Source organism: Uranotaenia lowii, unplaced genomic scaffold, assembly GCF_029784155.1.
Source record: "Uranotaenia lowii strain MFRU-FL unplaced genomic scaffold, ASM2978415v1 HiC_scaffold_1140, whole genome shotgun sequence".
Lineage (NCBI taxonomy): Eukaryota > Metazoa > Arthropoda > Insecta > Diptera > Culicidae > Uranotaenia > Uranotaenia lowii.
In genome coordinates this window covers 1-12,563 of record NW_026597123.1, presented here as the reverse complement: position 1 = coordinate 12,563, position 12,563 = coordinate 1, and the positions used below count along the sequence as shown (strand labels likewise).

At 32.4% G+C, this 12,563-nt stretch overlaps 1 protein-coding gene across 2 annotated transcripts; it reads left to right on the top strand.

Annotated features, from left to right (window-relative positions):
- Positions 1 to 2,651: 2,651 nt before the first annotated feature.
- LOC129759148 (transcription factor btd-like) lies at positions 2,652 to 10,204 on the top strand. Of its 2 annotated transcripts, none has more exons than XM_055756561.1 (3): positions 2,652 to 3,372; positions 3,661 to 4,080; positions 7,875 to 10,204. In XM_055756561.1, exons 1-3 carry the CDS (start codon positions 3,190 to 3,192, stop codon positions 7,992 to 7,994), a joined length of 723 nt encoding a protein of 240 aa, XP_055612536.1. In that variant the 5' UTR covers positions 2,652 to 3,189; the 3' UTR covers positions 7,995 to 10,204. The 2 variants fall into 2 exon arrangements, with proteins under 2 accessions (XP_055612536.1, XP_055612535.1); XM_055756560.1 differs by having other exon boundaries at positions 2,987 to 3,372; positions 3,631 to 4,080.
- Positions 10,205 to 12,563: the final 2,359 nt, after the last annotated feature.

Sequence of the window (12,563 nt, the reverse complement as noted above, 5' to 3'; positions counted from 1 at the left end):
GTTTTCAATACCAGGCCACCATTTCTCAATTTTTCAGATCATTATCATAAGCACTTATCGTTTCACAGACATCAGACTTAGAAAATTTTGAAAAATATACTTTAGATCCAATAATATTCAAATCAATTTTTCTCCTTTAAATGAAATGCTACACCAACTTCCAATATATCGTTAGAAAGCTTATTTTTTAAGCTTCTTTTCGAAATATTTATCATTTTTACACGGTTAACAAAAAATTGTAAAAAATGAGTAATTTTATGATTTACTCAAAAGGTTTACACATTTTGGTCTCTAAGAAAAAAGCCTTACGTTTCCCAAAACTTTTTTTTGACTATTAAACATAGCTAAAGGTCTAATAATTCGAATGCAAGAAAAAAAAAGTTGCATATATTTGCATCCTTTAAAGTTATAATGAAAACAAAAAATGGGTAATTTTTAACCATTTTGGAAAAAATAGTATGTTTTATGTTAAACATCATTAAGCAAACATTGTTCATAACGTGCAGGAAGATGATTGTGATTGATTGTGACCAAAAGTTACGATAGAATTTTGATATCTGTAGAAATAATAGAGATTTTTTAAAAACTATTATTTCCCAAAAATTATTAAATTTTTATACTGCATTTTTTTGCGTGTACTCTTTAATTCTTCATACAAAACTGAATAATATTGAACAAAAATACCCTGAGTGGTTTTGCTTTAATCTCTCAAATATTTTTTGTCAACACAGAGCTTAAAAATATGCACGCCTTTCCGAAATAAGTTTAGTTAAACAATTATTGTTTAAAAACTACACAATGCATTTTTACGAGTTAAAGTTCCAGTTTTATTGTCCTTTCTAAGCATACATGTAAAACAAAGCCGAAAATAGTTTATATTGGGTTTCGAATGTGAACAACTCATTTCATTTTCAAAAAAGTTCATAAATAGCAAAAATATACTTTTTGCCGCCTCATTGTATGGGGCTGTCCCATAGTGCATTTGAATCGTGGAGTATTATAAAATTGCTAACCCGGTGTGCTTTGCTACACTTTGTAAAACTGAAGAAATGTGTGTAAAAAACAATTTGAATTTTTGGTTTATTAGATAGTATATCGTTTTCAATTGGAATGTGAACATCTAAAACAACCTCTTTAAAAGAAAGCTACTTCTCAATGTACGAATAGTAATGGCAATGAAGATTGATTCTTATTCTTAAATAATGACTTGACTTTATTGGCTTTATGAGTTTTCGAATTATGCCAAAAAATATGTGTGAAAGCCTTCCTCCTTCTCCCCGTCGTCCCTCTGAAAGAAAGAATCAAAAACACATTTCTTGTACCCCAAAAAATTAAAATTTTTGTGTGCCTTGTTTGGTACGCAGTGACACCAATTAACTAGTTTTAGTTCTATTCGTACTTAATTTTACATTTTTTTTTCCCTAAAGCTGATATAATAAGAAATATACAAAGGCATAAAGCAGCGCACCTAGCGGTTTATTTCGGAAGCTAGTAGTTCCGCTCAAGATCAAAGATGGTTCCACTCAAGATCATATTTTACTTTTAAAAACTACGCCATTAATTGATATTTTGATGGAAAACTTGTTACCAAAACCCATATAATGCTTTTTTATGAGTTTTTCTACCATTATATTTATTGAGAACCAGATTACAACGGTCAAGTGTGACATAAATTGACGTTAAAAATCAGCGTAGATTGATGAAAATTGCAACAGTATGTTTTTGAATCGTCTAATAACATTATTTCAGTTAATAAATTTTAGCAAAAATGTCAATGCTTGTATGAAAAGATCTTGAAAAAGTGTTTTTTTCAACAGTTTGGTAACATTCATAAACAATCATTGCCTAGATCTTAGGAAAAGTAAATGGTTCCGCTCAAGATCAGATTTTGACTAGTTCCGCTCAAGATCATTTACCCTATGCAAGTTATTAGTTTCTAGCATTTCCAATTAAATTATATGGGAATATTTACAAAAAACAGAAAGTTTGCTCAAAACATTAATATGCGCATTCAGCCCGCACGATTTAAGGTTCGGCAATTTTGACAACAGTTTTAGGAAAACCGATTTCTCAAAAACGGAAGGGGGTTTCAACACTAAAATTACTCCAATCAATGTATAGAAATCAGATGTCTGCTCATGTGTATATAGTTTTTGTACACATATTTGATGAAGTATTTGATTAAATCAGTATTCTGCTTAATAGGCGCATATAGCCCGCTTCTCCCCTACGTGAAGCTGACAAAATTCCCGATACGCGGGTGCCAAGAACTTCCCCAGGAGCGCCACAATAGAACAAAAGTTTGTTCCAATTCTAAAATAAGCAAGCTTTATTTTTTCATTTTATTTTTTTCAAAAAATCGCCCAAAATTGCACGCGCGAATAGTATATTATATCCTCAAGGTTAAGTGTCATCGTTCTTTCGACCTTCTATTTTGAAGGTTTTGTTCAAATTTGACCTTCATCTAACTAGATATCAAATAAGCAATTTCAAATTGCTTGTTACCTGTTCTGAACTCTTGAAATCTTGGATAGACGACAGAACCATTCTTTAAAAAGATCTTATGCATTAAACATCTGGTTGAACATAATGAGCTCTAAAACATGAGGGGCATTTAAATGGGAGAAATAGAAGAAATTTGAAATAATTGTGATCATTTTTTCTTAAAAACTTAACAGAATTTTCAACCGAATATTCGGCTGAATAATCGTTTTTTTCTGGGATTTTCATCCCTTAGGATGTAGGAATAATCCTTTCACAGAATAGTTGAGGTCAATATTCGGTATTCAGCCATTCGCCAAATACCACTATTCGGTAGGTACAATTCTAGTATTTAACATTTAAATGATATCACCAAGCAACAATCACAGTCGTTAAGCATTCCTCAACACTTGCACCAAATGTGTAATGACATTTTCACGAATAATATTCATTGCGATGAAATTCGCAACAATAAGTAATAACGACCGTAAGCTACTGCCATATAATTTTGTAACTTGATTTAACAATCAAAATTTTCCATCTTGCCAAAAAAAACGATCGCATCGACTCAATCTCATTTAATGAATTCAAAGATCTCTCCTAACTTTCTCGTCCCATGCAATCCGACCCAATCCGATCTGACCCGACCTCGAAACGAACGTAACACAACGCACATCTGCAGGTGAACGACCCTTCGTGTGCTCCTGGATGTACTGCGGCAAGCGGTTCACCCGATCGGACGAGCTGCAGCGGCACCGAAGGACGCACACCGGCGAGAAGCGATTTCAGTGTCCGGAGTGCAACAAGAAGTTCATGCGCAGCGATCATCTCTCGAAGCACATCCGCACCCACAACAAACTGAAGAAGGACCACGTTCGCTACATCCTCGAGGTAGGTTGAAGTTTTGTTTGTTCGAACTTGCTCGTTGTCTATCATTCTACTGTTCTATTGTTCGTTCATCCGCATGCTGTGTTTGGCAATGGGCGAAACCTTCCTTTCGTCTTTGATTCTTTTCGATTTTTTTTCTAGTAACCTCTGGTAGAATATTTTAGTTATTTTCTCTCTTTTCTTTGTTTCATTTCTGCACGTTCCGTATCCATTGTTTCCTGTGTTTGTGTGTAAATGTGTTTGTTGAAAAAAAAACAATAGAACGACCTGCAGTATTGCGATCAATTGAAGGGCGGCGGTGGTTTCAGCGACGATGGCGAGGAAGATATGGATGACGATTATGAGCTGCGTGCGGATGACGAAGAAGACGAGGAGGAACCGGGCGAGATTCCTGCGGCAATGCCCGCCAAGGTGAAACAGGAACCGCCCAATCCGATTGGTCCTTCCGGCCAGGTGCCTATGGGAATGATGATAACGGCCGCCGGTGCTCATCCGGGAGGGCCGACGACGGTTCAACCGATGGCAGTTAGCAATGGAGCCGGTGGCACTGGGATTGTCTGGATAGCGTCTCCTGCCCTGATGGGCATGCAACAGCAGCAGCAGCAGGAGCAAGTTCAGCAACAGCAAGCTCAACAACAGCAGCAGCAACAACAAAATGCCCCACCTCTTCCACCTCCACTCTACAGCATCAAGCAGCTGAACAATGCTCAGGTTGTTATCTAGAATTAGTTTTATTTTTCGAAAAGATTGGCATAAAATCTCGATAATATCAAAAAAAAAAAAAACTAGGAATTTCTGCCTTCTTTTCGAATAAGTGTCTTAAAGTTTTTGCCATTTTAGATACAGCTTAGATATGTTTCAGCATGTGTTAAGATCAGATTTTTGAATTCTAGGTTTTTTAAATTTGTTTTGACATCAGGACGTCCCTCATCCTTCTTGGATTCTAGGATAAAAAATCTCTCCAGCTTGATTTAAGAAGTACAACTTATTTTGTGACCGAATGTGAAAATTTGGCATCTCGCTTTGATTTTGAGTTTCATTCCTGAATGTGTATGCCCAATGTTAAGCAAAAATGTGATTTCGAAATTTGTATTTTTTCGGATTTTTACTTCTAAATACCTAAATGAAATCTGAATCTGAAGTATGAATCGTAATCTGAAATATGGAATAAGAATCTAATCGTAATTTGAAATCTGAATCAGAAATCAGAATTTAAAATCTGGAATCCGAATCTGAAATCTGAATCTAAAATCCGAATCTGAAATCTGAATCTGAAATCTGAATCTGAAATCTGAATCTGAAATCTGAATCTGAAATCTGAATCTGAAATCTGAATCTGAAATCTGAATCTGAAATCTGAATCTGAAATCTGAATCTGAAATCTGAATCTGAAATCTGAATCTGAAATCTGAATCTGAAATCTGAATCTGAAATCTGAATCTGAAATCTGAATCTGAAATCTGAATCTGAAATCTGAATCTGAAATCTGAATCTGAAATCTGAATCTGAAATCTGAATCTGAAATCTGAATCTGAAATCTGAATCTGAAATCTGAATCTGAAATCTGAATCTGAAATCTGAATCTGAAATCTGAATCTGAAATCTGAATCTGAAATCTGAATCTGAAATCTGAATCTGAAATCTGAATCTGAAATCTGAATCTGAAATCTGAATCTGAAATCTGAATCTGAAATCTGAATCTGAAATCTGAATCTGAAATCTGAATCTGAAATCTGAATCTGAAATCTGAATCTGAAATCTGAATCTGAAATCTGAATCTGAAATCTGAATCTGAAATCTGAATCTGAAATCTGAATCTGAAATCTGAATCTGAATCTGAAATCTGAATCTGAAATCTGAATCTGAAATCTGAATCTGCAATCTGAATCTGAAATCTGAATCTGAAATCTGAATCTGAAATCTGAATCTGAAATCTGAATCTGAAATCTGAATCTGAAATCTGAATCTGAAATCTGAATCTGAAATCTGAATCTGAAATCTGAATCTGAAATCTGAATCTGAAATCTGAATCTGAAATCTGAATCTGAAATCTGAATCTGAAATCTGAATCTGAAATCTGAATCTGAAATCTGAATCTGAAATCTGAATCTGAAATCTGAATCTGAAATCTGAATCTGAAATCTGAATCTGAAATCTGAATCTGAAATCTGAATCTGAAATCTGAATCTGAAATCTGAATCTGAAATCTGAATCTGAAATCTGAATCTGAAATCTGAATCTGAAATCTGAATCTGAAATCTGAATCTGAAATCTGAATCTGAAATCTGAATCTGAAATCTGAATCTGAAATCTGAATCTGAAATCTGAATCTGAAATCTGAATCTGAAATCTGAATCTGAAATCTGAATCTGAAATCTGAATCTGAAATCTGAATCTGAAATCTGAATCTGAAATCTGAATCTGAAATCTGAATCTGAAATCTGAATCTGAAATCTGAATCTGAAATCTGAATCTGAAATCTGAATCTGAAATCTGAATCTGAAATCTAAATCTGAAATCTGAATCTGAAATCTGAATCTGAAATCTGAATCTGAAATCTGAATCTGAAATCTGAATCTGAAATCTGAATCTGAAATCTGAATCTGAAATCTGAATCTGAATCTGAAATCTGAATCTGAAATCTGAATCTGAAATCTGAATCTGAAATCTGAATCTGAAATCTGAATCTGAAATCTGAATCTGAAATCTGAATCTGAAATCTGAATCTGAAATCTGAATCTGAAATCTGAATCTGAAATCTGAATCTGAAATCTGAATCTGAAATCTGAATCTGAAATCTGAATCTGAAATCTGAATCTGAAATCTGAATCTGAAATCTGAATCTGAAATCTGAATCTGAATCTGAAATCTGAATCTGGAATCTGAAATCTGAATCTGAAATCTGAATCTGAAATCTGAATCTGAAATCTGAATCTGAAATCTGAATCTGAAATCTGAATCTGAAATCTGAAATCTGAAATCTGAAATCTGAATCTGAAATCTGAATCTGAAATCTGAATCTGAAATCTGAAATCTGAATCTGAAATCTGAATCTGAAATCTGAATCTGAAATCTGAATCTGAAATCTGAATCTGAAATCTGAATCTGAAATCTAAATCTGAAATCTGAATCTGAAATCTGAATCTGAAATCTGAATCTATAATCTGAATCTGAAATCTGAAATCTGAAATGTGAATCTGAAATCTGAATCTGAAATCTGAATCTGAAATCTGAATCTGAAATCTGAATCTGAAATCTGAATCTGAAATCTGAATCTGAAATCTGAATCTGAAATCTGAATCTGAAATCTGAATCTGAAATCTGAATCTGAAATCTGAATCTGAAATCTGAATCTGAAATCTGAATCTGAAATCTGAATCTGAAATCTGAATCTGAAATCTGAATCTGAAATCTGAATCTGAAATCTGAATCTGAAATCTGAATCTGAAATCTGAATCTGAAATCTGAATCTGAAATCTGAATCTGAAATCTGAATCTGAAATCTGAATCTGAAATCTGAATCTGAAATCTAAATCTGAAATCTGAATCTGAAATCTGAATCTGAAATCTGAATCTATAATCTGAATCTGAAATCTGAAATCTGAAATGTGAATCTGAAATCTGAATCTGAAATCTGAATCTGAAATCTGAATCTGAAATCTGAATCTGAAATCTGAATCTGAAATCTGAATCTGAAATCTGAATCTGAAATCTGAATCTGAAATCTGAATCTGAAATCTGAATCTGAAATCTGAATCTGAAATCTGAATCTGAAATCTGAATCTGAAATCTGAATCTGAAATCTGAATCTGAAATCTGAATCTGAAATCTGAATCTGAAATCTGAATCTGAAATCTGAATCTGAAATCTGAATCTGAAATCTGAATCTGAAATCTGAATCTGAAATCTGAATCTGAAATCTGAATCTGTGATCTGAATCTGAAATCTGGATCTATAATATCTGAATCTGAATTCTGAAATTCGAATCTAAAATTTGAATCTGAAGTCGGAATATGAAATCCGGATCTGAAAAATGATTCTAAAATTCATAATTCATATTTCAAATGCATATTGAAGCTGAAATCTGAGATAAAAATCGTATAATATGAAGTGAAAATTCAATCTAAAGTTTAAATCGCAATCTGAAATGTCAAATCCGTGTCAGTGATCTAAAATTTGAAATTGAATGTTTTTCTCTGAAAATTGAATCCAAAATTTTAAGATCAAACGTGTAGTTTTGAAATTTTTTGATTCTTTCTTTATTAATGAATTTCGTTTGGATCAATCAATTTTCGGATCAATATGTACGTGTGTAATTAAGCCAAAATTTCCAAAATTGTAATTTTTTGTTTTGCCCGTAGTGCTTTGGCAAGTTTGGCTTTAGAAAATTTTCCTCGTAGATAACATTTAGTTTTAATTCCAAAATGTAGAATGCATTTCCCTTTATTTAAAAATCACAACTAACATAATTTTTCCAATTTTTTTTTCCACAAATTCATCAACAGGAAGTAGCAAATTCGGCCCACTCGGCATCGTCGGACAGCAACGATAGCTCCGACGAGAAGATGATGATCACCCTGGGGAATTCGGGCGACGATCCGGATCAATCGATCGAGTCCAACTAGCACTTGGAACCGCTGTCCGTTCATCAGTTTACGACGTTCGACAGCATCTTGCAGCATCAGCACCAGCGATGGTAAATGGAAGGAGGTTTCCAATCGAAGGGATAGTTTTATTTTTAAATTTTGGAACTATGAGTTAACCGTTTAGAAATAGGTTCGAATGATTTCAGATTCCATCAAACATAGAGAAAAAGTGGTACGGAACGAAGGTTCCGTATTTCAATTTTAAAAAAGGACAATATTCCATTCTATTCAAAAATTGTTTCTAAGTTGAGAGAAGTAAACGAACCCGAACATAATGAGTTGGAGTAACAGAACAGGTATTTTAGAACAGTTTTGCTTGCGAGTACTTTTAAGTAACAAAATGAAGAAACAAAATCGTTCTTGGGCCTCGAAAATCTGTCAACATGATTTTTTATAAATAAAATGATATTTAAAAATGTTCGATATTCAAATTAGAACTTAATGTGTAAATACACATTTTATCTTATTCGAAAAAAGTTGTTACAGTAAATCAATATTATTGGTTCCAAAATAATGGAAAATGTCCTCTTTCAAACGTTATTTTGAAATTTTGTTTCACACTTTTTTCTGGAGACAGTTTTTTGGCTGAGGCCAAAAAAATCCAGTAATTTTTAGTCGCATAAAATCTTCAGACTAGATCTCCTTACATTTAAAGTGTTGATGAAAAAAGAGTGGAACAGAATTTTATTTGAATACTCATAAACTGAACAACTTTCTAAAACTATCCTTTCGAACAAAAATTAAAAAATAAACCAATTGAAGATAAATTTTACAAACAAAACACTTGAAAAAACTTTTGAAGAAATGAAAACGACTTATTTTCGATGCAAAATTTGAAGAAAAAAACTTGTTTTTGCGGCTTTAAAAACTCTACTTTCGAACACACCATATAATTTTTCTATTTTTCTTATCCAAATTGCAAATTAAAAAGTTAAGTTCTTCACTCTGAACTCATTATTTTTAATGTGAAAATTTAATCACATTGGAAATCATGAAGTCAAAAACCTAACTTCAGGTAGATAATTTAAATAATAGGATCCGTATCTTTTTTTAATTGTTTTCAAGATGTTATTTTTTGAAACTTTGTTTGTTAATATTTCCAACATGTTGGAATTGATGTCAATCGGACAAGAACTGATTCCTTAAGTATTTAAAAAAAATCCCATTCACGATGAAATTGAATAAAAAAAAAAACGATAGAAAAACATCCGCAAGTTGGGTTGTCCCAGCATTAAATGAATGTGTCCCAAGTCAGTGTAAAAAAAGAATAAAATAAACTTCGTCAGAGCGTGTAGAAAAGTAGTGAAAACAAACGGAAATCGAACAAATAAACCAGTAAACGAGCAAGCTCCGATCGCTCCAACCATTTGTTGTAAGAAATTTTAAACTGAATCGAATCGAATAAAATTTCAGTAGTGTAACAACCATTTTTTTAAGTCAACAACTCGATGTCTGTATTTATATACGAGAAAAGTTAAAAACAAAATTACACATATATTGATATAATATAAACCCCTAAACAAACGTTTAACAAAACAACTCAACTCGCTTAATTAGTAATGATCGTTTTTTTCTCTACATAAACTTCCATGTTTTGATTAGGGCAATTATACCTACCTATTTCAGAATTTTGTTTCAAATCCCCACATTGAGTCTAGTGTAAACTTTTAAGAAATCGCAGATATATATAAATTTCTAATTTATTTAGTGAAATAATTACATAAATTGTTGATATTTGAGTAATGCAGTAAACAACGGTGAACGTTTTTACACCTTCACAAATGGGACGAATCAAAATTGATTATTGAAAAAGAAAAAAAAAATCCTTAACAGATAACAGCAAAATTACATACAGGAAAAAACCAATCAGTACCTTATTAATAATTTGAAGTCTAGCAATGTAAAAGTCTAGTTTCTAGGTTTGGCTATTTAACTGATTTCGGCATCTTTGGCCCACGTTTTAGTTATATATTTTCACGTCATGTCGTCTCCGTCGTTTTAACTCTACTTCGTTTCAGTGTACATTTCTGCAGAAAAGTAAACCGTAATCCGTGAAAAATATATATATCGATATTATAACATCTGTGAAGCGAAAGAAAAACTAATCGAAATCATTTGTAGGCAGTCTGGCAGACGGTAGTCTGGCGAATCCATTTAAAACAATAATAAAATTTTAATATTTTTCAAAACCGAGTTTTGTTTTAACAAAAGATTGTTTGATGACCTTTTCCCGATTGCGATTGATTCTAGAAAACAGATGGAAACTTCAACGTTCTCAAGTTTGTCGAAGAAGTAAAACAGATCCAAGTATCGAACAACATCAACGATTGAAAGCCCACCACCTGGCGTTTTCCTACATCCTGACAGACGTCTTCAACGAAACTATCAAAACTGGTATCTTTTCTGATGCATTGAAACTAGCCCGCGTAACTCTTAACTTCAAGTCATGTGATACAGTATTGTTCCGATTTTGTCAGCCCCTTTTGAATTTAGGGCTGACAAAACAGGGTACCTGACAAAATCGGGAAAAAAATTTCTTGAAAATAATTTCAATTTTGATTTGATAATTATCCGTTTACTTGTTATTTCGATATTTTATGTCAATACCGTGATAAGGGGTAACATTGACCCCTTTTCTTTATTTTTTACCCTTCTTAAAAAGAAGGGTATACATTAGGGTGTCCCAAAATTGCATAGTGTCTGGGAATCTGGGGGCCCACACTCCAAATGGTAGATAAGGATGTGGAAAACAAACTTTTGTATGAGGCCGATTAAAAAAATCATGTTTAGAGGTTCCGCAAGGGCAATCTTTGAAAAAATTTCGATTTTTTAAATATTTGATTTCAAATAAATTCTGGATCCAGAAATTTTTACTAAATTTATATATTTTCTATTTTTTTTAAATTTTGTTTGGATTAAATACTACACGTCAAAAATGAAAAAATGAACCAAATTGAAATAAGCAAGCTATTTAAAAAAAAAAAATTTTTTTTTGGTCCAAAAATTTTGTATTCAACTGACCAAAATGTGTACCTGACGTGAAATATTTGTGATACTAATGCCATCAAAAGATGCGGATTTTTGTGCACTTAAGCTTTGCTGAACAAAGCATGTTAATTGTATCATCGTGTGAAGAGCTATTCATGGTTTAATCCTTATAAAAAACACAATTTAGGATATTTCTTATTTAATTTATCCAATTCGTCTTAATAAATACCTACTTTGAAATCAAAACACTTGCAAAAAAAGACTTGGATGAATTACAAGAAAAATCAGAAGGCTATATGCCAAATTTTAGCTAAATCTAACAACGGAAAAGGGTTGCACTGAATCTCAAGTGTGAAAGGAATACTGAGACATTATGTTCTGAAAAAGCATTAAACTGGTTTTCCATCATTTTTTTTTCTTTACCAATCGATTGCTTAGTTATGTTGGTTTTATAAAAATTTCAATAAGGACTAACATTTCACTGAAGACTGCAACTCGATTGGACTTGAAACAAAAAAGTTATGACTGTTAAAATATTGTATTTTGGTCTCAAATTGTCCTGTAAAACGCAATGAGTAAAATGTATTCATTGTGTGTTTAACTACAATTTGCCACCAAAATACAACCTTGAACAGCCATAACTTTTTTGCTTTAAATCCAATCGAGTTGCAGTCTTCAGGTAAAATGTTAGTCTTAATTGAAATTTTAATAAAACCAACATAACTAAGCAATCGATTGGTAAATTTGGCATATAGCCTTCTGATGGTTCTTGTAATCCATCCAAGTCTTTTTTTGCAAGTGTTTTGATTTTAAAGTAGGTATTTATCAAGACGAATTGGATAAATTAAAAATATCCTAAATTGTGATTTTTTTTAAGTATTAAACCATGAATAGCTCTTCACACCATGATACAATTAACATGCTTTGTTCAGCAAAGTTTAAGTTCACAAAAATTCGCATCTTTTGATGGCATTAGTATCAAAAATATTTCACGCCAGGTACACATTTTGGTCAGTTGAATACAAAATTTAAGGGCCAAAAAATTTTTTTTCTTAAGAATAGCTTCTTATTTTCAATTTTGATACCAATTTGGTTCATTTTTCATTTTTGACGTGTAGTATTTAATCCAAACAAAATTAAAAAACTATAAAATATATGAATTTTGTAAAAATTTTTGGATCCAGAATTTATTTAAAATCAAATATTTAAAAAATGGACTTTTTTCAAAGATCGCTCTTGCGGAACCTCTAAACATGTTTTCTTTTAGTCGGCCCCATACAAAAGTTTGTTCTCCAGTTCTTTTTATCTACCATTTGGTGAGCCCTCAGATTCCCAGAAACTATGCAATTTTGGGACACCCTATTATACATACAAGTTTCAACCTCCTTCCATTCGTCGTCAATGAAAACTCTTATGAACCTTCAATCACCCCCAACCCTTAAAATACCAACCCTGAAAATTCCAAGTGGTTAATGAGTGGTCCTCTACGTGGGTCAGGACAACCCCCAAAAAACATACAGTGTTAAATGACTAGGAATTCTAGTTTAAAAGCAGAAAATT

Coding starts and splice junctions, on each gene's coding strand:
- LOC129759148 (XM_055756560.1), top strand. CDS start 3,190: ATGTACTGCGGCAAGCGGTTCACCCGATCGGACGAGCTGCAGCGGCAC. Junction 3,373..3,630: donor ACGTTCGCTACATCCTCGAG/GTAGGTTGAAGT, acceptor AAAAAACAATAG/AACGACCTGCAGTATTGCGA. Junction 4,081..7,874: donor AGCAGCTGAACAATGCTCAG/GTTGTTATCTAG, acceptor ATTCATCAACAG/GAAGTAGCAAATTCGGCCCA.